We start from the raw sequence: 24673 nt of genomic DNA on the forward strand, positions 1-24673 counted from the left end.
CAAATTCAGAAATAATTTAGAGACGGATTTCCCAGGAATAGATAACCATGCTGAAGAGAGAAGACCCCAACAGGAATAAACCCCAAATGAGAAGATATCCAGGCACAACAACGTGAATGTACTTAAGGCCACTGAACGGTCCACTTAAAAATGGTTAAAACAGTAAAAGTTATGTTCTGTGTATTTTACCATAATTAAATTAAAAAGAAAAGGCATAACAAGGAATATGTAAGACTTTTTTTTTTAAAGATTTTATTTTTATTTATTTATTAGAGAGCGAGCGAGAGAGAGAGAAACAGCATGAGAGGGGAGAGGGTCAGAAGGAGAAGCAGACTCCCCACTGAGCTGGGAGCCTGATGCGGGGCTCGATCCCAGGACTCCGGGATCATGACCTGAGCCGAAGGCAGTCGCTTAACCAACTGAGCCACCCAGGCGCCCTGGAATATGTAAGACTTCTATACAAAAAGTTTAATACACCCTTGAAGGGCACGAAAGCAGACCTGAACAAATGGAAAGTCCTATTATGTTTCTGGGTAAGAAAATGCTGCTCCATAAACATGGAAATTCTCCCTGTATCAATGTTTCAATTTCATGATTCCAAAGTGCATATGGAAAAATAAACAAAAAGGAACAGGGCAGAAAACTCTGAAAAAAGAACAGCAATGAAGAGTAACTACCAGGTAGTAAAAACGTACCATAAAACAGTGTGGTCCTGGTGCGTGAACAGACAGAGTGTTCATTCAGACCATGCAAAAGTATATGCAATCTGGCAAGAGACTTGCCTTGTGTAGCAATTTACTACATGATAAAGATGGAATATCATCCCAAGGAGGAAAATACGGACTATACTTAATAAACGGCAGCCCTAAATTCAGTAGCTAGCTGGGGGCAGCGGGGGGGGGGGGGGGGGAGTTGCATCCACACCTCATACTTTATACCAGCGTAGAGAGTTAAACTTTCTGAGCAGCACAGATGAAAAGACCTACCGTCACTGAGACACCGGAGTCTCTGTGATCATTCCACGGTCAACAAGCCCTCCCACCATCCCATATACAATAAGCCTGTCAGTGCACTGAACTTGAATATGAATTGTGAATGGCTGCCTTGGGAAGTGGTGAGGCAGAGGACTCCTGTTTTCAATGACAAAGCTAAGAACGATGCACATGTGTTATTTTAGTATAAAAATTAAATTATACCAGAAAATGAATTGCTAGGGGCAAGAATGGAGACAGGGAGATGTAACAGGGGGCTACCGTCGTGCTCTAGGGGAGAGACAATGGGCCAGGGCACAGCAGTGAAGGTAAAGAGAAGTGGATAGAAAGGAGATACAATCAGGATGCCTACGAGATGCCTGCACTCCCGTGCTCACTGCAGCTGAGACACGGAAACAACCTAAGCATCCAACGATGGATAAAGAAGATGTGGGATAAATATGCAATAGATGTCATTCAGCCACGGGAATGAAGGAAATCCTGCCATTCCGGGCAACCCAGATGGACCTTGGGGGTGTTACAAGCGAAACAAGCCAGACAGAGAAAGACAAATACTATACGATAGCTCTTCCACATGGACTCTAAGAAAAGCCAAACACATGAAAACAGAGGGCACAGTGGTGGTTACTGGGATTCGGGGGAGATGTTACTGAAGGATGAAGTAGAGCCAGAGCATAAATAAATCTTGGACTCTAATGCATGATGATTACAGACAACAATACTGTATCACAAACTTCACATTTTCTCGGAGACTAGATCTTAATCGTTCCCACCCTGAAAAAAAAATAAAGGTAAGTATGTGCCTTGAGAGAGTTGTTCATGGATGCTACAGGTCTGCGATTCTAGCTCGGCCCCGAAGTAGGAGGGTGAATAAAAGATGACAACAGGTATTTGCCTGAGCGCCTGGGTAGATGGAGGTGACCTTTAGTAAAATGTGAAGAAAGAAGAGGGTAGGAATGGATCCAAGAACACCGTGGGGAATGACAGCTTCTGTTACTGCCGTGAGAAGTGTGAGCTGTCTATTAGCCGCTCACGGATTGTGATATGGAAAGAACAGTTCATACGTGAATGCAAAATCAGAGGACTGGTCAGAGCTAGAAAGCAACATTCTGGATCCATGACATATAGGTGTATTTATATCCATGGCACACTACTTGGACTTTGTAAGAGAGTATAAGTAGGAAAGACTGCTATACTCATTTACAACTCGTTTCTTGGCAGTTCTACAATGTTTTTTTACATACATTAATCAACGTGTATTTTGTGTTTTCAATCAGACTGTCAATTACTGGAGGCCCGTAAGGCTGTGCTCTGCTTCCAGAGGATTTTTAAATAAATGATAACTGACATTTTCCCAATCTTGGTCAGAAAATTAGCTGTGCTTGTTTAGAAGGCATACGAGCGCTCTTGGATAAAAGGATCTCTCCTGAATAAGGCTCCTTCCCATCCAAAATCATGAAGCGTGCAGGATTTCGTCCCAAAGGGCTTGGACAGTTGACTTCCCTCCAATGGAAAAAGGCATCCCTGATGCACTTACCTGCAGCAGCTCAGCATGTAGGAGGAGGGTATAGGCGGCTTCTGTGTAGTTTTCAGAGTCTCGGTGCAAGTCCCGCAGCTTGTACAAGTACCTGGTCAGAAGGGGAGGAAGGAGGCACTCAGCCGCTCGGGTTCAGCTCATTCCACAACCAGGCCGCAGCCTGCTTCCCCGTCTTTCCCTCCCTCCTCCTTTCTCACAGATGAAGGAATCCATCACCTCCTGTCTCCCCCTCCCTCTAGCCCTCTCTTCCCACTCCATCTGCTCTAGTTTATACTCTTCCTTTAATGCAGTGGTGCTTAATTTTTTTTTAAATGTCATGGACCTCTTTGGGAAGCTAGTAAGAGCTATCGAATCTCTCCCCAAGGAAATGCATATAGTTAAAGTCCAAGTTTGTTTCATGCTCAGGGCTTCCAGCATCCCAGGCTGACGGTCCTTGACAGAAGGCACCCGTCGATCCTTGCCTCTGCCCAATGCTGCCTTTCCTGACTGCTCTGGCCAGTCTTCTCTCCTTCCCTGGAATCCGAACACTATCCTCCCCATGCACTCCCTCAGACTGTATTTATTTATCTGTCTAAACAGTTTACCTTTTGGGGGGAAGGGGGTAGATCACCTACTTTCTGGTGTCTCTCAAAGCAGCAAGCATGGTGTTGGGACTTAGTATTTGCTTACCGAAGAAATAAATAATAAAGCCATGACATAAATGGCAAAAGCAGAAATCTCCTCCAGCTTACCTTATGTATATGTCCTCTCTCTTCTTTTCTTTGTAAAAATTCTACCGAAAAAAAGGGTGGCAAAAATATCAACGTAAGTCAAAAGTTATGGAGAAGCTAGCCACAGAAATGGCCAAACCACTACTTTTGCTTTTCAACAGTGTCACTTTTCCAGAGGTTATTGTTTTCCTTTAACAAATACTCCCACAAAGAAAGGCAGTGACCATTGATAAAGATAAGTAGAAGAATTCTTTTAGGACCATGCATCTAAAAAACATGAGGGCCTCTAAGTGAACAGACAGCCAACCGATACCCAAGTCAATGGATGGTCTTTTTTTTTCTCAAGGGTCAGTGGAGTGGGGTTCTTCATTTATATTAAGCAAAGCATAGCAGCCTAAACGGAGGTCTGTGGTCCCGGTTATATATATCTAGGGAAAGGCAAGACCACAGAGTTCTACCACCATGAGGATTCCATAGACTCCCTCCTCTAGTTTCTGATGCAATATTTCCAACAACAAAGCAACCACATATAAACAAGAGAGAGAAAAAGGTGAAGGATGGCCTTCGAGTAAGAGTTGAGCCAAGAGCTTATGTTTCACTTTCCATCCCCATGTCTGTGGGAGTGGATATCTGAGTCCAAAGCTGAGTCAGCAGTTCCAACTGGACTCAGCAGGACATAGACTCCATACAGGTGGCCCCGGGGTACCTTTGTGCCTACTGAGAGCTGAGCCACGCTTGCAGGGGTGGTCAACCCGGGGGCCTGGCACCTACCAGCACGTTCACAGTACAGCTCATGCGGTTCTCCTTGCTCTCGTCATGCATGATAATGGTTCTGTAGTCCAACAGGTGCTCTAACAGGCTGCTGACCAGGAATGCAAACACTTCTCCAGAGGTGGAGAGGTATTTATGTTTCCGGCAATGTTCTAGGAGCCTGGAAGGGTGGAGGTAGAGACAAATGCCCATGTTGCATACTGTCTGTCATTCCAGCACCGTTAATGAGCACTGTCCAAGGTCCTGGCAGCAGGTGGCGCCAGACCAGGAGACACACACCTTTCTGTGTAAGGCCATCCTATCCCAGGGCTTCGCTTATGCCGACCCTCCTGGTGATCTCTCCTGGTGACTCAAGTCCTACATTGTCTTCAGGGCTTTGGCTCAAGTCCCACTGTCACTTAGAATCCCAGCCCACGATGCCATCTTTGAACTTCTATCTGTACTTGTTTTTTGTTTTTGTCTTTTGTCAATACCACAGAAATGAGAACCTTTGCCCAAAAGGTTTATGTAGCCTATCTGATCACTCTACTGAAACTGAAAGAGACCATCTTCCTATGTCTTTATTCTCCCTAAAGCCTAGCACTTCAAGGGCATCCTGTGGGCATTCTGGAAAGCCTTGAATCAGTGCCCAGTCTAGAGGACCCTAGGAATCTAGTGCACATCCACACACATGCCTCTTCAGATGAAAGTGCTATTTAGGCCACAACAACAAAATTGCAAAATTATAAGTAAATAAGCTGAGGATAAACTTTTGATCTAAACCTTCTCCTGCTGGACCCAAATAGAGCAAAGCTACTCTATGGGGGCTTCTTGGATTTGACAAGAAGAAATCTCGGCAAACAAGAGATAAAGAAAGAAATGGGCTCAAAGAATTAGCCCAGACTTTAGGATTACTCTTGAACACTAGAGATTGGTGTAGTCACATTTTTCTGAGTTAGTGATTCAGGAAGAATGAAGAAAAAAGATCTTACAGTGAAAAATCAGATTGGGATTTAAAAAAAAAGGGTAGTTTATCATTTGTAAATTGTGTGTGTATATACGTGTATATGTATGTAATTTCTCCATTTAATTCCCGTACGAGATCTGAATTACAAGAATGATAACGTGGGAAGGTTTGAAACTCAAACAAGTAGACTTAACGGAAACAGGATAAAAAGACCAACGAACGGGTCTTGTCATCCACTAAAAGCAAAATAAGATAAGAGTTCTGGTTCTTGAAAATATAGTTGAGTCATCAATTCAGTTCCATTTCTGAGCAGCCAGTGTGCTGGTTCCTTAAATCTTAAAAAAACAAAAAAGGAAACAGAGTTGGGAGTCCCTGTCCCCAAGCATAGTCTAGTGTGTGCCACTCCCACAAAAGAGGTGGACAACAAAATGACGGAAGCATATGCCCAATCAACAGGTGACACAGCTGGTCAGTATCACAAAGGCTCAGAGAACCCACAAAATGAGTAGGCTCAGGTGGTGAGCACCATGGATGATGGAGGACTTGAGGATGGTAGCCGTGACCAGCACAAACCCACAGCAGCGACGCTCCATCAGCACAGGCTCGGTAACAGATGCTGTGCTAACGCATCACCTTATTTAATCCTCAACCAGTACCAAAGTGTACGCGCCATTCGTGCGAATGAAAAAGAGAGAGCCATCGGAGAGGTCGTCAGAACACTGGTCCAAAGTCATGCTCCTGGGATATGGTGAAAACGAGATTTGAAGGTTTCTCTAACTCCAACCTCCAAGTGTTTTTAACTACCTTTTTATGTTGTAATCCCACGTGTGCAAAGGAGAATTCAGAGGGCAGGAGGGGTGCGCGGGGCATGTGTGGGTGGGTAGGGAGTGGCGGGGATACTGTGAGCACAGGAGGAAATAGAAATGGTGGATGTGGGGGAGGTGGGCAGGGCAGTGCAAAGATCAGCCGGCTGGAGATATAACAGGTGTTCTTTGAGGCCCTCTATAGGGCAGAAGATATTTTTAAAGGTAAAGTGGACTTTGAAATGTTTTTTTTCCTTCCTCCTTTAAAATGGTGCTTTGAAGCCATAATTAGAGGCACTAGCACTTTTGGTGAAGTTCAGCGATTCAAACACTGGGCAAAATGCCACTGCTCTGTACATCTCCCCCTTCTCCTCCATCTGCTCTGTTCTCGAGGGGCCGGCTGGCCAGGAAAACACGGACATTTGACTCCCTCAGACAAACAAATGTCAGCAGCGGATGGTGGAAACTCCATTAACCCCACCGAGGACCATTTGTGGTGGTGACCCCAGTGCTTCTGGAACTACTCGACTAGTCTGTAAGGGTAGCAGAAATCTGCTTCTCTCCCTTGCTAAATGATGCATCCACCTGAGACTTTGTTTCTGAAATACTCACAGTTTTTCCAGAAGGACCTTGTATTGTTCATCTCCTCTGCCCCCTTCCACCTCTTGGTCCAGCTTTGTGATCAACTCGTTCTCAAACTGAAAGCAGAGTCAGACTTTCACAGGAGAATGCCAGGTATCCTTAGAAGAGGACATGTAAGACACCCAGCCAGCCTTCCTAGATTCGACCCAACCCCTTTATTGAACTGTGAACGCTTTCCAACATATTCTAGGGGAAGATCGTACTTCACGTCATCCATTAATCATGTACCAGGGCTCTACCAAAACGCTCTAAACTCGTCTCATGTTATTTTGCTTTACGTTGCAGGAAAAAAAAATGCCCTTTCTTCCTCTGAAGGAGACCTCAAAATAAGAGACCACCGCATCAGTCCCCCAATCCATGGCATTATTTTTGCAGCTGTGCTGCAACAGATAGGATTAAGATGTGTGATGTCAAATTTTAATTACCCAGAGATGCAGTGCCGTTTTAGGAAACACATGTAGCAAAAAGATGGTTTCTAGAACATCCGATTCTGTCTCTAATTGTTTTACAAAATGAAAAGTAAACAGTTTTTAGACCAACTTGGATTTGTATTACTCAGGCAACTGCTTCTCTCTAGAGAAAGAAAGAGCAAGTGTTGACTATCTGTGCATCCGGAAGATTCCAGTTCTACCACTTACCATGTGGAAATTGCCGTTCCCACTAAAGTTGAACTCACACTGCATCATGTCAAAGAAAATGGGGATGGTGGCTTTCCGGAGCTCAACCTCAGGGGTCAGGGTGACCTCTAGAATTGGACCCACCATGGAGGGGATAAATTTGATTTTGTGGGGACCTGAAATGAAAGTAAGTGAGGGTATTGAAAAGTGATTTCACTGGAAGTCAAGCGTCACCACACTCCTCCATGGGGCCAGAAGAAAAGAAAAAGGTCACGTGGGTAAATCAACTCAATTCAGAAATGAGTGCCTAAATATTTTATTCTGTTGTCATAATACAAGAGCTACAAGTCAACTTTCATTTCTAGACACACAGACAAAGAGGTCTCAGGGTTACTGAGACTTAAAATCAAAAGAACCCATCATGGGGTGCTCATTACATAGGAGTTGTGCGTGGGCCGGTTCAAGGTCATACACTCACCCAGGTTATACCACATGTCCCGGATTCTGAAGCCGATTTCCTTTCTCATGTCTCCGTATCTAGGAAGAAGATCATAAAAAAGAAAAAGATCTGCAGTGGAAATAAGTGCATATATTAAAATGATGAGGCAAGTAAAGATGGCCATTTGCTCCTCTCGGTCACATTTATGACAGGTTTGAAGCAAGGTCACTTTAAGAAATGCAGTCAATACCAAAAAGAGCCCCCAAAGAGAACTGAGCCACATGGATAGGGGGACTTTACTAGCAGGAGGGGGCCAAATGAGAACACTGAAAAGTAACAGAAAAATAAAATTGTCAAACTTATTGAAGGGAGAAGGGGGAGGAGCATTCTGGCCAATATTAAGCAAAGAAACAAACCAAAACATAACAAGCATGAATGAAAAGGAAGATGAATGAGATATGATTTATATAGTCATGTGATTAATGTCTAACAAACATACTGACTTTATACATTTTTTATTTGAGTAACCCATCTGCAAACCAGTACGTTCTTCAAAGTACTCACACTGAGAAGCTCGAGATATATTTTCTCAGTCGGGGGGGGGGGGTGCTGTCCCCAGAGGGATGAACGTTGGTCCTCGGGGGCGCGGAAGGCTTACTGTTCTTACATATGAAGTTCAAATATACATATAGCATACAAACAGATATGCAGTGTATCTATGGTATTAATATTTCAGGGGGGTGTGATTAGAAAACCAAAAAAAAAATTTCTGAAAAGGTTCCTTATAGGAGTCAATGAAAAAAAGAAAGAGAGAAACATTGATCCAGACAGTGGTTTGTGGCTGGAGATGAATCAAAATCACCTGGATATCTCTTAAAGAATACACAGGCCTGAGGCTACCCCACACCGCAACCACAGAGGCTGGGGGCTGGGAAAACGAGAAATATGGCCAATGTTCCCAGGGAACTCTAATAAGGACCTATGGCCCATCCTACAACCGTATTTCGACATTTTCTGCTCATTGCACCAAACATTGTTTTCAAATTCCTCCTCTGTAAATGCCTTCAGAAACCAGTATAAAATTTTTATTTAAAGACTTCTCCTACAAAAACAAAACAAAAACAAACTTCTCTTACTATTCCATTTTAACAAAAACACCTAATTTTATTAATTTATACTAGGTAAGCATATGTAGTTAATGTCTGGCACATAAACAATAAATGATAATTACTCCTATTGTTTATTAATACTGCTGTTGATGCTACTGCTACTAAAAATAAGAGAAATCTTGAAAAAAACTGATTTGTATTTCTATAACATTAATAAAAATGTTTTCCCAAGGTGCACCTTTGCCCATATGCATATATATTTTATACAGCTTGTCCTCAGTCACACTTCCCTCTAATCAAAACCAGAATCATTAAGCCTAACTAGCCAGTTTATTTATGACTTGGCATCAACTAACTTCACTTTTGATTGTTTAACGAAAATCAAATCCATCCTTGAAAGAAGTTATGTCACTAAAGATAGTCTAAAGGATAAGAGATCCATCTTAAAAACTCAATTTTCTCTCCATACCCACCCCATAGGGAAATCTGTAAAACCGGTTTTACTTTTATCTTTGAGATTTAAATCTCAACCTCTCAGCCACCGTATCAGTGTTTTAGGGAGAAACCAAGGGTAGAGAGACACCAAATAATTTGCCTAGAATCCCCAACATCCCGGCAAGGGAACAGAGCTCAAATTTCACAGCCTTTAAATGACACATTTCTCACGTTCTATTTAACTACACAGTCCTGAGTTTCCAGGCTCCCCGTGAACTCTGAAACAGACCAGGAAGGAAAGCAATGAAAAGCTTCCCTAAATCTCTCATCGCTCTCGGTCATATGTCCACGTGAAATTCTGAGCCAGGAATCTGGAGGGCATTTTTAGGGGATGTGTTAGTCTTGGACCCTCTGCTGAAGTGCCCGAGAGGTGAAACGGTGAGGCCACAGGAGTCTGCTTTGTGAAGCATGAGCGAGAGGTGCTGTGCCTGCAGTGTGGGTAAGCGCTGTTCTTGGGGATGGGAGCCCTGGCCAGCCTCAGTGCCTCTCCAAGTATGGATTCCATTTTAAAAATTTGGATGGGTGGGGCGCCTGGGAGGCTCAGTTGGTTAAGCATCTGCCTTCGGCTCAGGTCATGATCCCAGGGTCCTGGAATTGAGCCCCGCATCGGGCTCCCTGCTCAGCGGGGAGCCTGCCTCTCCCTCTCCCTCTGCCCCTCCCCCGGCGTTCCCTCTCATTCTCTCTCTCAAGTAAATAAATAGAATCTTTTTAAAAAATTGTAATGGTTGGTGGGAAAATGAAGGGGGCCTTGAGAAAAGAGACATGAATTAGAGGAAATCTGAAGCCTATTAAATGATTCCATTAAGACCTATCTCACCAACAACATGGGGAGCCCCTGAACAGTAATGTTTCTGTGAAACCAAAACTCCTGCTCTGAATAGAAATGGGAGAATCGGGGCGCCGGGGTGGCTCAGTCGGTTAAGCGTCTTGCCTTCGGCTCAGGTCATGATCCAGGGTCCTGGGATTGAGCCCCGCATTGGGCTCCCTGCCTGGCGGGGAGTCTGCTTCTCCCCCTCCCACTCCCCGTTTGTGCACTCGCTCACTCGCTCTCTCTCACACACTCTCTCTCTCAAATAAATAAAATCTTTTTTAAAAAAAAGTAGAAACGGAAGAATCACCTTGCCAATCTTAAGCGAGTTTAAGAGGGCACTTACTTTTTGACAATTTTGTTGCGCTTGGCTTGAGAGAAGGTTTCAAGCTGAAGGGACTCGTGGGTGAGAAATGCTACTGCCAAATGGAAGTAATTGTTCCAGAGCTGCTCAAAATTGATTGTGTGGGTGAAAAGAAATGGAAAATAACATTAATATGGGTCAGAGTAAAACAGTGCCACATGGTAGAAATTTACTCACAGGGAGTAAGGAAAGAAACAAAATAAAATCCACCAGGCCCCTTTTCCTTTCTCGTGTTTCAGTTATTCAGCCCTGAAAGTTTTAATACTTACTATTAAGCTTTTTTTTTTTTTTTAATCCAGACTATTCTATTTGTCTTTACTCCTGAGATAGGGGAAAACTGCTGCCAAGAAGTGCACCTATTTATAGTGAGTAGTTTGGCAATATGTATCAAAAGCCCTAAAATTCTGCCAACTTCTGAAATAGTAAATACTTTAGGACTTTATCCTGGCAAAATAATCATGGGTATTTAAAAATATTTAAAGCAAGGAAGGCCTTCACAGTGTTATTTAAATAACAGAAGATGGAAACAATCTAAATGTTCTTAAGAAGAATTTGGTTAAATAAATCATGGCCCAGCCATGCAATGGACTGTACTCAGCCATTAAAAATACTGTGAAAACATTTAATATCATTGAAAAGATGATAGAAAAAAATTATATTAATAGGTTGCCAAAGAACTGCACAGCTTGATTCCACTTTGGCATACACACACACACACACACACACACATATTATTTCTAACCAGCAAATCTAGATACTCCATTTTAGCTCATATAGACACACACACACACACACACATACACACACACACACATATATTATTTCTAACCAGCAAGTCTAGATATTCCATTTTAGCTCATATAGACAAACACACACATATGTATGTATATATAAATACATATATAATCTCCTCTTCTGGTGACTCTCCACTCTTAAATTCCACAGATATAAACAAAGCCACATGACACAGCAAAAGCACATCACCAAGAACTGTTTGCACCATGGGAGCGGGGAACTTGTCTGCCTTCACCGGGGCCTAGAATGGTGCCCTGTGCCTATAAATACTCTCATATTTGTTGGATGAATGAAGATGGAGCTAGGGGTCACCTGTTTCACTACCACTTTGGATTGTCACACAAGTGTGTATATGAACCCGTCCTTAGAAACGAAACCACTTGTAGGCAGAGAAATGTCTGCATGTCCACCTGCAAGCACACGTGTATATGTGTATTTGTGTTATGTTAACAGCAGAAGGTAGGACTATTTGTCTTTCAATTTTTTTCTTTTTCCTTAGCCATATTTTCTATTACTTAAAAAAAAAAAACCTGTATTCGTTATACAGAAAGAAAAAACTCTACTTGATTGTGTCTGGAGGACAGAGTGACAGGAATGTATGCTTAAGGGAAAGGAGAAAAAACAAGAAAACTGTTTGCACTTGAAAATGATAAAATTTGAAGTGACATTTTCCAAAATGCCACAGTTGTCTTGCTGTGGCTGAGAATTCAAGGAGCTTCCTAGATGAGCAGCATGCTTACCTGAAGTTCAAAGCTTGTCTGATCCATGAAGAACTTTGTGAGAACCTCAGTAAACTGATTTATCGCACGGAGGAAAACTCTGCGGAAGGAAAATATCAGATAAGGAAGGCAACTTCCTGCTCTTCCAAACATCTCCCATCTACGTGAAGAACCAAAGCAATCTAAACCTGGATTTGGCAACATGAGACCCTTAGCTCTATCAAGGTCATCAGAGACCAACGCCAAAGTAGACTACAGCGGACGCTCAAGTGCAGTTTCTAGAACTGACTACAAGAGCCACTCAAGGCTGCATCACCATTTAGCCACTTGAGGGTAGAGCCGGGATGATCAAACAGGTGCCCTGAGCCTCAGACAGGGTTCCTTGCACTCTATTGTGATGCTTCTCTTTGCAAGTCTAGTGATACTGATGAGAGTTTTTCTTTAATCTGTACGTAGTTCAGCAGGGTTTTTCTAATCAGGTATGTGGAGTTAACAACTCTAAGAAAGGTTTACTTTATTTAGTTCTTTCAAAAAATTCTGAAATCTTATTTGATATCTATAAGTGTGTATATGTATATATACATGTATATATACATATACATATATACACATATATAAAATTCTGAAACTCTGAAAAGATACATATATTCAGTTCATTTTGCTCCCATTCACCAAGTATTTATTACAGTCCAACAACTGCAAAGCACTGGCTTAGGTTTCGCCTTGAAAGAGAGGGTTCCTGGGCTGAAGATGTTTACAACTTGGTGGGGGTCACTTGTGAATCTGTAAATCTAACCATGACAACAATAAAGAATATGGAAAATTCAGTGGAGGGGCTACCAAAGAGGTACGGGACATCAAAGGAAGAGAATGCCACGTCCCGGTCAGAAAGGCTTCCTCTGGAGATGGCATTTGAGAAGGACGTTGAATGGTGGCACGTTGACAGCCAGTGGTTACATGGGAAGGCACCGCAGGTGGAAGAAGCAGCCCAACAGAAGGCACAGAACACGTCCAGGGACCAGGAAGAGGCCAGTTTGGTTGGAGTGCAGGCTGTACACTGAGGGAAATAGTGGAAGGTAAGGCTAGAAAAGCAGGGTGGGCCAGGCCACAGAGGCCCTGCCTGTCCTGACGATGAAAGCCACAGGGAGCCATGGAAGGGCGCTGTGGGAGAGCCAGCAGGAGGAGGTGGACAGGAAGGCAATGAGGAGATTCCACCAAAGCTGAGAGCCCGAGGCAGGGCAGCTACGCCAGCCCAGGGGAAAGCAAGAACACGAGCCCAGAACGAGCATCCCAGCAACTGGAGGCTCCTTACTCTACCGAGCATGATGTCCCGCCCAGAGATTCAACAGCACTCTCTGAAGGTCGGATAACTGGTCACCTGGTCATGAGAGCCAAGTATTCAGGGTCAAAGGCTGCACGCCCAGCCCTGGGCCGTCTTACCTGCTCTGGGTCATATTCATGACCATCCAGTCTTTGGCATAGACATTCTTTCCAATCAGATCCTTAAACATGATGAAAGTCTCCATGAGGAAGTCCTGCAGAGAACAAAGGAGAAACATTTGGGGGAAAACTAGGGGACAGGAGGGAGCATGGCATCAGAACAAGACGTCCCTGGCCCATCATTACAGCTTATCTTTTAAATAAGGGTTTTTAGGGACCTGACAAGGACAAAAATGATAAAACTGAGGCTGTGAAAAGGTAAAAGACTTGCTGAAGGCTGTAGAGACTGGGTGGTGGGAGAGTGGGAAAGAGAATGTGGGGTTCTGGACCCCAAATTTAGAGCCATGGTGACTTTGGCCCTCTGCTGCCAAGTTTGTCCAAACAGATCTACTGCACTTAAAATGAATTTACCAGCAATTGTGATACTTCTTGTAACTCTGAGCCCAATTCTCCTTTATTATTGTTAGAACAGAAGAAAACCACTATAAATAAAAAGCAAAGTCATAATTCTTCCTATTCCAGAAACATTCCCACGGGTAGCCCAGGGGAAGGGGCCTAAAGGGTCCTTAAAAAGCATCAGTAGCAGTGGGTTGCGATGACAGTAATAGCTTAATAACAAAAGAACAGAGAGCACAGTATCTGCAGAACAGCTATTCGACTCAAAAGGGGACTGTGAGCAAAAAGCAACATAGAACGATCTGGACTAAAAGTCAAAGCTAAAAAGTTTTGAAAGCCTTTTATTTATTAGTTAGTTAAATTTAGACATTTTCCACTTGGATTCCGGAGTTGAAAATCCAGGCCAATTCCTCTGGCATTAAACCGCACAGTTCTATCTCATGGATTACATCATGTAGCAGAAGGAGTGCGGGAGTTGGGAAGCCTGGGTTCTATTTTCAAACGCTGTTCCTCCGAGACGGTGGGCAAGATGGCTGCCACAGAGCACCGGAGTGCCAACAATCCTGGCTGTGAAGTCTCTGCGACCTTTGACTCTTCCTCCGGTTCAGTGGAGAGTCAAACTTTTCTATCTTCAATTCTCAAATCATAGACATACCTCATGAGTTTTAAAATTTTTTGTCATCATATATTTGAAGTATACCCACCAATTTATTAACTATTCTATTAACTCTCCCAAATCAGTAAGTATTCGTGGTTTGTGAAGCAAGCATTATGTTTAGAGGTTGGTCATCCACTCCTGATCTCAATTCTACATTCAACTCCTGGTAAACTAATTTAACTGGAAATAGTGATGGTATAATGAAGGTAATTCACAGACTGTCCCAGGCCTTACTTTATCTCCCGCTTCCCAATGTCTTCCAAGTGATTTACTCAGAAGGCAGCAGGAGGGAGGGAAAGGACAGTCCACTGGAAGTCAAATGGCCTAGCTGTACGCCGCAGGCTTGCCCCTGACGACAAAAGTTCCCTCATGCGGATAATAATCCTTTTTAAATTAGATAATACAGGGGAAAGAGCTTACCATTGTTTGGAAGACAGGAGTTAAACCTGGGTTTTTTTTGCTTACTTAATGGAACCAAATTGTCAAAAGATTGAATTTAGTTTAACTTCCCTTATTCTACCTGCTTTCTGAAGGAATAAAGAGTCACTAAACTATAATAATAAAATTTTTATTATTATATAATAAAAGAGAGAATATTAAAATTACTATTATAAATAGCTGGCTTCATAGGCATTAACCACATGCCAAGCACAAAGCTTGGTAATTACCAGGTGTTGAGTCAATCGATACTCATTTATGTTAACCCTCAAAATAAGTGCTAACTTATAGACAAGGAACCTGAGCTTTACTGAAGTTAAATAGCTGGGCCAAAATTTCATAGGAGGAAGTAGAATGGCCAGAATGGATGTTCTAAAGCCTGTGCTCTTAAACCACTATACCTTCTGCCTATGGAGGAGAAATATTGCTACCCTCAGCTTCCCTCCTCTGTTCCTAATTCTCTTGCCCTTGGTCTCTGTGGGCACAGTGACATATTGCTACAGGTCCCTATACCATCCTGCCTGCCAGAGCATGGCTTAAGTGGAGGCTCATGGAGGCCTCCAGATTAAGCCACATGCCATTACCACCACCACTACTACTACAAACTACTACTACTAGAGAAGAGCGCTCTCTCTGCTGTTCCTTGTGTGTTTTTCCATCATGTGGACCTCACAGAAAGGAAGGCGATTGGCAGAGAAGGAGCTGAACATCCTTGGGTGTACAGGCTACATACTACCAGTATAGTATAAATAGAAAGAAGACTGGAAAATGCACAGATGGTGGGAGATCGTCCACAGCAAGGACTAGTGCAACAGGACACTGGATTGCTGAGCCAGCTGTGTCAGGCCCACTGCTTTACAAGATGATACTTTCAGGCACTTAACGCCACTAACAATTCCCTAAGGGGAAGGATCCTGGGGAAGCAGCCAGAGGCCTAAATTTGTGTCTTGGGCAACCTTTGGTTGTATGCCGAATAGTAATCATGGGAACAATTTTCTGGTTGAAAACAAAAGAGAATGGAGTATTGTCAACTGAAGGTGACTGATACTTGCCAGAGGGCAAATATCACCTTACAGGTGTTATAAGGGGCAAGTATGACCTCTTCTTGTTTCCCTTTCCAGGGACTACTGAAAAGGATGATGCCAACCACATCTCCGAAGCAGTACCGTGCACTCTCTGCCTCCTAGAATCCTTGCCATGGCGTAACAGCTAGCTCTGAAAATGAGGTACTACTCTCTTCTGAGAGCAAAACAGATCTCCCAGATGGTTCCAAGTAAGGGTTCTCTCTAGATCCAAGAGACTCAGAGGGTGGGTGAGGGCCTCTCGGTACATGTTTTGTAGTCTTCAAATGCTATCACAGAGAGAAAATAAGAATCAGTCCTTCCCCCTTTTTGTACTCACTGTGGACAGTCATGCAGGACTGGAGGTGGGTAGGAAGGGAATTCGGGACTCATGATGCTCAGTTTTGTTTTTGTTTTTGCCCAATATAAGAAGTCTTAGCGTTACCAGGACCCAGTGAAGACAACTTACAACGAGGTCTTGTCTGGTCTTGAAAGTGCTGATATAGTGGCTGTAGTGACTGTCATCCATCTGCCTCAGGGTCGCAATCATACACGCCACAAAGCTCCCCTGGAAGGACAGGAGACACACAGATCCAAGACCCCTCAGACCACCAGCTGACAGAACAAGGTTTGTGCGCAGGTACTCTGGCTGTCTCCCAACCAGTTACCAAAAACGGGGACCCTACCAACCTGGAAACATTGTGCGTGCTGAAGGCCTAAAATGCACACACTTTGCTGTTTCTGCTTAAAATAACCTCCTTCCAGGTTTGAGTTAAGGAATGTGGAGGGCTCTGCTCGGCCCTTTAATAGTATGACTTGCAGAATCCCGTAGGTCAACGGACACTGACTCTGAGATCTCAGCTAGATCACTAGTTGAAATACCACCACCTGGGGCCTTTGAGTTTCTTGTTGAGACAGAGTTGTAGTCCATGGAGAAATGTCTGAGATAGTACAAATTTAATTTTGGAGGAATGCAAGGAGAAAAAAGAGATCGTAAAACTGAGAGCAGAAGAGCATAGAGATGGCGAAATGAGTGCTCCCAGCTAGAGCCCGTCAATGTCGTTCTTCCAGTAACAGAATCCTTCAGACAGTTACTTCCAGCGTGTTATGCGTGTGTGATTACAGATGGGGTTTGAAGAAAGGGACTGAATAACTTGATGATTAACATCAATTTATATTTTTGAAGTCAGGCATTACACATTCTATGTGCTTTCCTCTCATCCAATCATATTTGAATCACACACTTAATTTTCTGGCCAGAGGGCAACTATCTAGGGGAGAATGCCCTCCTGTATTTACATAGTTATTTAAATGAATTGGCATAGAGAAGATGAATACACAGCTATTTTGGGGATGGAAGGAATGACTTCCTAAACACAAACACAATGAAAGAATACTCTCTGAATGAATGCCTTAGTCTCTTTGGTTTAAAAAGTTTTAATTTTTCTAATTATAAAAGCAATGGAAATTTATTGTCCGAAGACTTCTGACACACAGTGCCAAACCACAGAGTTTGCATTCCTGTCATTATCATACTACTGGCTTCTCTAGGCCTTTGCCTATTCTAGGTCTCTGAGTTTTATTTAATTTCATTTTTGGTTAATTTGCATTTCCTTTGTTCCGAATTACATATTCTGTCTCCTTGTTGGTTGGCCATTTGTTTTTCTCATTTTGCTGTTTGCTCATATTCTTTACCCATTTTTCTACTAAAATATCCCTTTTTTAATGGTTTGTAATAGGTCTTTGTATATTAAGGCTATTAGCCACTCGGCACAGATTTTACAAAATAATTTTTGGAGTTTGGTGCTTGACATTTAATTTGCTTACATATATATTTTCCCATATAGGGGTTTAGTTTTTTTACCTAGTAAACTTTATCTTTTTTTTTCATAGTAGCCTTTCTATTTTTAAAAATTCATGAATCTCTTTTTTCTTAAAAATAGGTATAGAAAAAGAGGTATGGGTAAATGGAATTAAGAGCACACTTATCATGATGAGCACTGAGAAGTGTATAGAATCGTTTTGTTTTTTTTTTTAAAGATTTTATTTATTTATTTGACAGAGAGAGAGAGAGACAGCGAGAGAGGGAACACAAGCAGGGGGAGTGTTAAGAGGGAGAAGCAGGCTTCTCGCCGAGCAGGGAGCCCGACGCGGGGCTCGATCCCAGGACCCTGGGATCATGACCTGAGCCGAAGGCAGACACTTAACGACTGAGCCACTCAGGTGCCCCTAGAACTGCTGAATCACTATTCTGTACACCCGAAACTAATATAACACTGTGTTAATTATAATGGAATTTTTAGAAGTATAGATTATGTTTTCTTCTAGGTGCTTCATTTTTTTTTTTTTTTACATTGAACTTTCATTCCATCTGAAATTTATTTTTTTGGATATAGCATGAAATAAAAGTCAAACTTTTTTCCACAGTGTTCATAATTTTCCAAATCACATTTACTAAAAATCTTCACTTTCCCTACTGAAAGATAATAGAATTTTCATATAATCTAAAGTTGCCTTTTAAATTCTCTCAGTTCTGTTCTGTGGATTTATGTCTATTCCATAAGTCTGACACTATTTTAATTATTGTAGCTAATTATAATGTAGCCAATTATAATTATAATGTAGCTAAATATAATGTATATTGTAGCTAACTATAATGTAGCTAAATATAATGTAGCTAATTATAATAAATCTGACAGGCAAGCCCCCCACTATTATTTCTATGTGGCTATTCATTTATGTGTATAATTGTATTTATCTTCTTAAAAGTTTTAATTTATTTATTCATTTAACATGGGGCTCAAACTCACAACCCCGAGATCAAGAGTTGCACACTCTTCTGACTTAGCCAGCCAGGCGCCCCATCTTGTATTTATTTTTACTCTCATATTTTTGTGACTGAGTTAAATGGGATTTTTCTTTTACAACCCCTAAATAGCTACTGTAGTCATATAGAAAGGCCATTGAATAGTTTAATAAATTGTTCATTACTTCTGTTAAAATTTTGTTAGGTCTCTTGGGTTTCCTAGAAATGGTAGTCATTTCACTAAAAATGACAATTATGAAAATTATTTTCTCCTTTTTCAATAGTCATACTAAGTTCATACATATAATGTGTATATGTGTACGCATTTGTGTTATTACATTGGCTACAATTTATAGAAAAATGCTAAACAGTGTTGACATTTCACATCTTGATTCTCCTTTTTATGACCATCAAGTAATAGGTTGCCTAGTGATTGCATGTTAACATTTCCTTCCATTAATTTGGAATAGATGTTACATCCATCACATATATTTTGGCATCTATGGAAATAGTCATAAAGCTTTTTTCCTTTTGTTCAACTGATGTATTTTATTAACAGATTCTTTACTGAAAATATTCTTTTTCTTTTTTTCTTTTTTTTTTTTTTAAGTAGGCTCCATGCCCAGTGCCGGGCTTGAACTCACGCCTCTGAGATCCAGGCCTGAGCTGAGATCAAGAGTCAGATGCTTAACAGACTGAGCCGCCCAGGCGCCTCTAACAGGTCCTCTAATACTTAACTATTCTTGAGTATGAGAATAAGCTCAATTAAGCCACATATATCTATATTCATTCACTTATTTATTTCTTTATATGTTCTTTAAACACATGGCAGCAATGGGTTGACAATAACAATGAAGGGGTCTAGGTCTACACCTTTAGTACGGGATCTGAATCCTTTCATGTTTTGGATCGCCTGGAGTCTTAACCTAGTGGGTACCTCTCTACATTCCTATTTGGACCAGCTCTGTCACCAGATGTGACTCTTACACGAGGGACATCTTGAGATTTCTGCCCTGGCCTTTGCCTCTGCCTGAAAGGCCCCTCCCCACACCTCCACACTACCCCCTCTACCTTCTCCAAGTCTTCTTCCAAATTTTCCCTTCTCATGAAAATCATTCTTAATCACCTCGTTTAAATTTGTAACTCTCCCACCTTGACTGCCCTCATCCTCTCATTTTTTTTCTTCATGGCACGTATCCTATTTTTTGTTACTGGTATTTGCTAGAATATAAACTTCGCTAAGGTAGTGATTTTTGTCTGTTTTGTTCCCTAATCTCCCTCCAGTGTCTAGAATTAGTTCCTGGCTTATAGTAGTTTCTTAACACCTATTGGTTGAATAAATAAATGGCTTTTATTGACTATCACCATTTGGAATGGTTCTTTGCCTTCTGTCCTCTAAATAAGATCAAATCGTAGCTTTTAGCAGCATAAGTAGAAGACCGCTTCATTTTAATGATACAGTATGGTCTTCCAACAGCTACCCCTGGTTGCAAAGGTACTTCTTCTTTGACGTCTAACTGAGGCCCAGGAGGTGGAGAGGGAGAGACCAGGGCAACCAGATGTTTCTAAAAACATGCTCATCACAAGTTCTTTCAAATATTTCTTTTTCTTTGAACCAAAAGGGCTGGATGGTACCACAGGGCACCAATCTACAAGCACACTACACAGCAGTGGAAATGCAATGCAGGGGAAGATGGAACTGATCAGAATTCCTCTCCTCGCGACTACAGTGCATAGTTGGAAAACATAACCTGGTAAGCTGCCCAGGGTGGGGGCGGCCGCCATGCACGGCCTCGGCAGCAGACTGGCTGCCTGGGACCCAAACCCCCATTCAACCCCCTGGTGGTCTTGCAACCTCAGGCAGGTTTCTTAGCCTCTTTCTGCAAGTTTCCTGATTTGAAAAATGCAGCTGAAGGGCGAACTATCTCCTGAGATCTGTGTGAGGCTTCCATGAAATGTAAAGTGGTGGGGCACCTGGGGGACTCAGTCAGTTAAGCGTCTGCCCTTGGCTCAGGTCATGATCCCAGGGTCCTGCTCGGCAGGGAGCCTGCTTCTCCCTCTCCCCAACTTGTGCTCTCTCTCAAATAAAATCTTAAAAAAAAATAAAAAGAAAGAAATGTAAAGTGCTTAAAATAATTTCTGATTAAAAAAAAAAAGAAAGACCCAAACCAGCTAATGACTACTAGTATTATCATCACTACATCTAGGAGTACTAATACTGTTCCTATTATCATTCTAACAAGGGTAGATCCAGAGGAGCATGTGAGATTTGGAACGCAATTACTTGAGATAACAGAGGAAGGACTGAATGTAGCCACCACAACCCTTCATCTTCTGCTCACAAAAGCTCATGTTGTCCTTAAATGAAATATTCAACAAAGGGCGCCTGGGTGGCTCAGTTGTTAAACGTCTGCCTTCGGCTCAGGTCATGGTCCCAGGGTCCTGGGATCGAGCCCCACATCGGGCTCCAGCCCCACATCGGGCTCCCTGCTCAGCAGGAAGCCTGCTTCTCTCTCTCCCACTGGCCCTGCTTGTGTTCCCTCTCTCGCTGTGTCTCTCTCTGTCAAATAAATAAGTAAAATCTTTAAAAAAAAGAAATAGTCAACAAATATTAAAAGAGCATGAGGTCAAATGGGTACTGAGTTTGCCTACCTGGGGAGCCCACACGTCTCAGTCTCTGCTGGATCGTATTACAACAGGCTTGTCTAATGTTCAGAACGGATCTGTCCACTTTGTGTTTACAGGGTCCCCAATAACTCTCCCCCCTTAACCTCTCCCACCACCCTGTTGGAGCATTTTCCCTCGAGAGAAAAATCAGTGTTGGAATCAAGATCTGCAGGCAGTTAGAACCAAGGTCACTCATCCTGGAGGGCTGGAAAGTTCTAGAGCCTGCTCATTGCCCCTGGCGGCTGTGACACACAGCGTGCAGGCAGACGGTGAACTGGGATGAGTGGGGCCTGTGGGAATCTGGTCCCAAGACCCTGGTCCCGAGGACTCCCAGTGGGCAGGTGGGACACTGAGAAGCCGCAGTGGCTGCCTGGTCCCAACATGATACTCACAATATGGGGAGATTGTCGGCTCATCCCAATCACGGTCCGGTTGATCCTTCTCAGCAGCCGTTCCATTATCAGCTGGATGTGCATCGCCGTGGGGCCCTGTGGAGGAAACACGGGAATTGACCCCACTTCTTCTGACTCAGCTTCACTTTTCATCAACTGACCTTTGAAAGGTGAGTTTTCTCGTAAGTCTCATTCTGGCTCTTCCCTGCAAAGCAATCTCTTGTCCAAAAAGGGAAAAAGAAGTTCACAGATGAACACATACTGTTACTTGGGAATCAGTTGAAAATGATTAGGTATGCCATGTAAAAGCTGAGTGTGGGGATGCAGGGGAGAACACCTCCCTAGCAACCCAGACCATCTGCGCTCACTACAAGGTCACTGTGACCACCAACTCAATGTAGTTCTGGGGGGACACCCCTGGCATGAGAAGTCAGTCCTGATGCTGAGTACATGGGGTGGCCCAGGAGAACTAGGCATGTGCATGGGAATGAAAAGGTAAAAATTCAACATTCTTGCCACCTTCTGTGTAGGAGGAAAAAAAACCCAAGAAATTCAAGTCAAGGAGATTGGTATTGACTGAATGTATGTGTTCAAAAGTCATATGCTGGGGGCATCTGACTGGCTCGATCGGTAGAGCATGTGGCTCTTGATTTGGGGGTTTTGAGTCTGAGCCCCACACAGGGCACAGAGATTACTTAAAAAAAATTTTTTTTTTAGCTAAAAAAAAAGTTTTGGAAACCCCACAAAAGTCATATGCTGGTGCTTTAACTTCTCATGTGATGGTATTTAGAGATGGATTTTGGGGAGGCAATTAGGTCATGAAGGCAGGGCCCTGGTCTTAAGGGTTAGTGTCCTTATAAGGAGACACCAGAGAGCTGGCCTTTTCTCTTGCCACACATATACTGAGGAAAAGCCATATGAGGACAGAGAGCCAGCAACCGTCTTCAGGCCAGGAGGGGTCCCCCCCCACCAGGAACTGGACTGCACGGGCACCCTGACTTTGGACTTCCAGCCGCCAGAACCACGGGAAATAAATATCTGTTGCTTAAGCTGCTCAGTCTAGGGTATTTTGTTTTGGCAGCCTGAGAAGAATAACACAAGAATTTAATATTTTGACTTTGTCATGTGTCACTCTGAGCAATTATTTAACTTTGTTGAGCCTCTGTTTTCATAGCTGGGATAAAAAAGTTTCCCTTACAGGAATTAGCTGAGCTGGTGTACACAACAAAGAGTGCCTCACAAGTACGTATTTTTTTTTTAAGATTTTGTTTATTTATTTGAAAGAGAGAGGTAGAGCACAGAGGGAGATGGAGAGGGAGAAGCAGACTCCCTGATGAGCAGGGAGCCCGATGTGGGACTCGATCCCAGGACCCCAGGATCATGACCTGAGCCGAAGGCAGATGCTTAACTGACTGAGCCACCCAGGGGCCCCACAAATATGTATTCTTTATTTTTCCTTCTCTCCTTCTTGTGACTTGATGTTATACTCATTCAGCTCCAAGTTAGCAATATTCAACCTTGTCTTTCAAAACTTTTATCCATTCTTGCTTCATGATACATATTTTGAAACTCCTAGTTAATGCTTCAAATAACTAAATCACTACTATATATAGTTTTATTAAAATATCAAGTATTGTTAGCTTCCCTTTCGTGCCTCCCTTCTTTCCTTCTTTGTTTTTATTATATATTCACTTGCTTCCCATTTCTTTGAGGGAACGTGATCCATAAACCCTGCCTCTCTGTTGAGGCATTTTACCCTCTATTATGTAACAAGACCACACCCCAGACCTGGCTAGGTGTGTGAGTCCTGTGCTGGCCCCGCGTGGAGGTAGGAGAAGGAATCAGGCATTCTCTGAGCCCTTCAGGGAGTCACCTCCAGCAGGAGAGCTGGGGCTTGAAGATAAATAAGCAAAACACTGGATCCTCCTAGAAGGTCAGCTCCATGAAGGCAGGCTCTTGCTTCTCTTCTTCACTGCTGCACTCTTAGACCTATCACAGTGCCCAGAGCGAGGGAGCTGTTTAAGACCTGTCTGCGACCTGAATCATAACTCAAGATACAAAACGATAAGGACCTTAAGCAGGATGTGAGGAGAGCACAAAGGGAAGTAGCGGATTGGGGGACTTAGGGCAGGACTGCACCAGGAGTGACCCCATGGAGGTGCTTACTGCAGCTAGACTTTGAAGAATTTGGACATTGTGCAGACACAGCTTTGGGAAAAGAGGAATCCTGGACTATTAAAAAAAAGGCATAGGAATCATGTCAGTAATTAGAGCCGGGAATTAACTGAGGAGATGAGGGGATAGGGGAAGACATACAGGGTTGGTTTGAACATTTAAGAATGCTTATGGTGGGGGATAAAACTGTATCATTATCAACACCAAGAAATTATCAAATTTACTACTTTAACAGACGCTCCAGGATCAATAATCTTGAATGCTTCTGCTCATTACAGGGAACCTTATCAGGAAGACAAAAAAAAAAAGTTTCTTCAACACAATTAAATCTTCCAGCATAAGATGTAAATACATTCAAGTCATTTCCAAAGAGTCCTTCTGTGTGGTAAGAAGGCAGGCAAAGATATTATATTAAAATTTTTATATTAAATATAAATCTTCACATTTAATTAATTTTATATTTATTTATGTTATATAAATATAATATATAAATATATTTATATTAAATATAAATTTTATGTTAAATTTATATTAAACATAAACAATTGTATAATTATTTATATACATTTATATATTTTATACATAATTTATGTTTATATATTTATATTATATATTATTTATTTATATGTAAATATATATTTAACAATGCATGATTATATATTTATAAGTATAATAAATCAATATAATTTTATATTAAATTTATATAAATATTTTTATAATTTGTGTTGTCACAATATAATATATAGTATATAATACATATTATTTTTATATAATATATAATAATACATATTTAAATGTAAATATAAATTTACTATAACAAATTTATATTAAAAAAGATATATTAAAAACAAAACATGGGGTGCCTGGGTGGCTCAGTCAGTTAAGGGACTACT

The 24673-nt window shown here is 42.1% G+C and overlaps 1 protein-coding gene across 7 annotated transcripts in view; it reads right to left on the bottom strand.

The window, feature by feature from the left end:
• The window catches only part of DOCK5 (dedicator of cytokinesis 5), a 200346-nt gene that overhangs the window by 35185 nt on the left and 140488 nt on the right, over positions 1–24673 (bottom strand). For 6 of the 7 annotated variants that reach the window (XM_025873815.2, XM_025873813.2, XM_073892592.1 and 3 more), the window contains exons 27-37: positions 21606–21701; positions 16210–16308; positions 13188–13282; positions 11769–11847; positions 10216–10316; positions 7497–7555; positions 7040–7194; positions 6372–6457; positions 4011–4170; positions 3261–3301; positions 2530–2620 (exon numbers count right to left, since the gene is read on the bottom strand). In XM_025873815.2, coding sequence (XP_025729600.1) covers positions 2530–2620; positions 3261–3301; positions 4011–4170; positions 6372–6457; positions 7040–7194; positions 7497–7555; positions 10216–10316; positions 11769–11847; positions 13188–13282; positions 16210–16308; positions 21606–21701 — 1062 coding nt within the window. Of the gene's footprint in view, positions 1–2529; positions 2621–3260; positions 3302–4010; positions 4171–6371; positions 6458–7039; positions 7195–7496; positions 7587–10215; positions 10317–11768; positions 11848–13187; positions 13283–16209; positions 16309–21605; positions 21702–24673 lie in introns of those variants that run through there. The other variant, XM_073892594.1, reaches the window with a different exon arrangement.

The sequence above is a fragment of the Callorhinus ursinus genome, unplaced genomic scaffold (assembly GCF_003265705.2).
Source record: "Callorhinus ursinus isolate GAN/ISIS: 27379988/994484 unplaced genomic scaffold, GSC_fseal_2.0 scaffold4, whole genome shotgun sequence".
Taxonomy (NCBI): domain Eukaryota; kingdom Metazoa; phylum Chordata; class Mammalia; order Carnivora; family Otariidae; genus Callorhinus; species Callorhinus ursinus.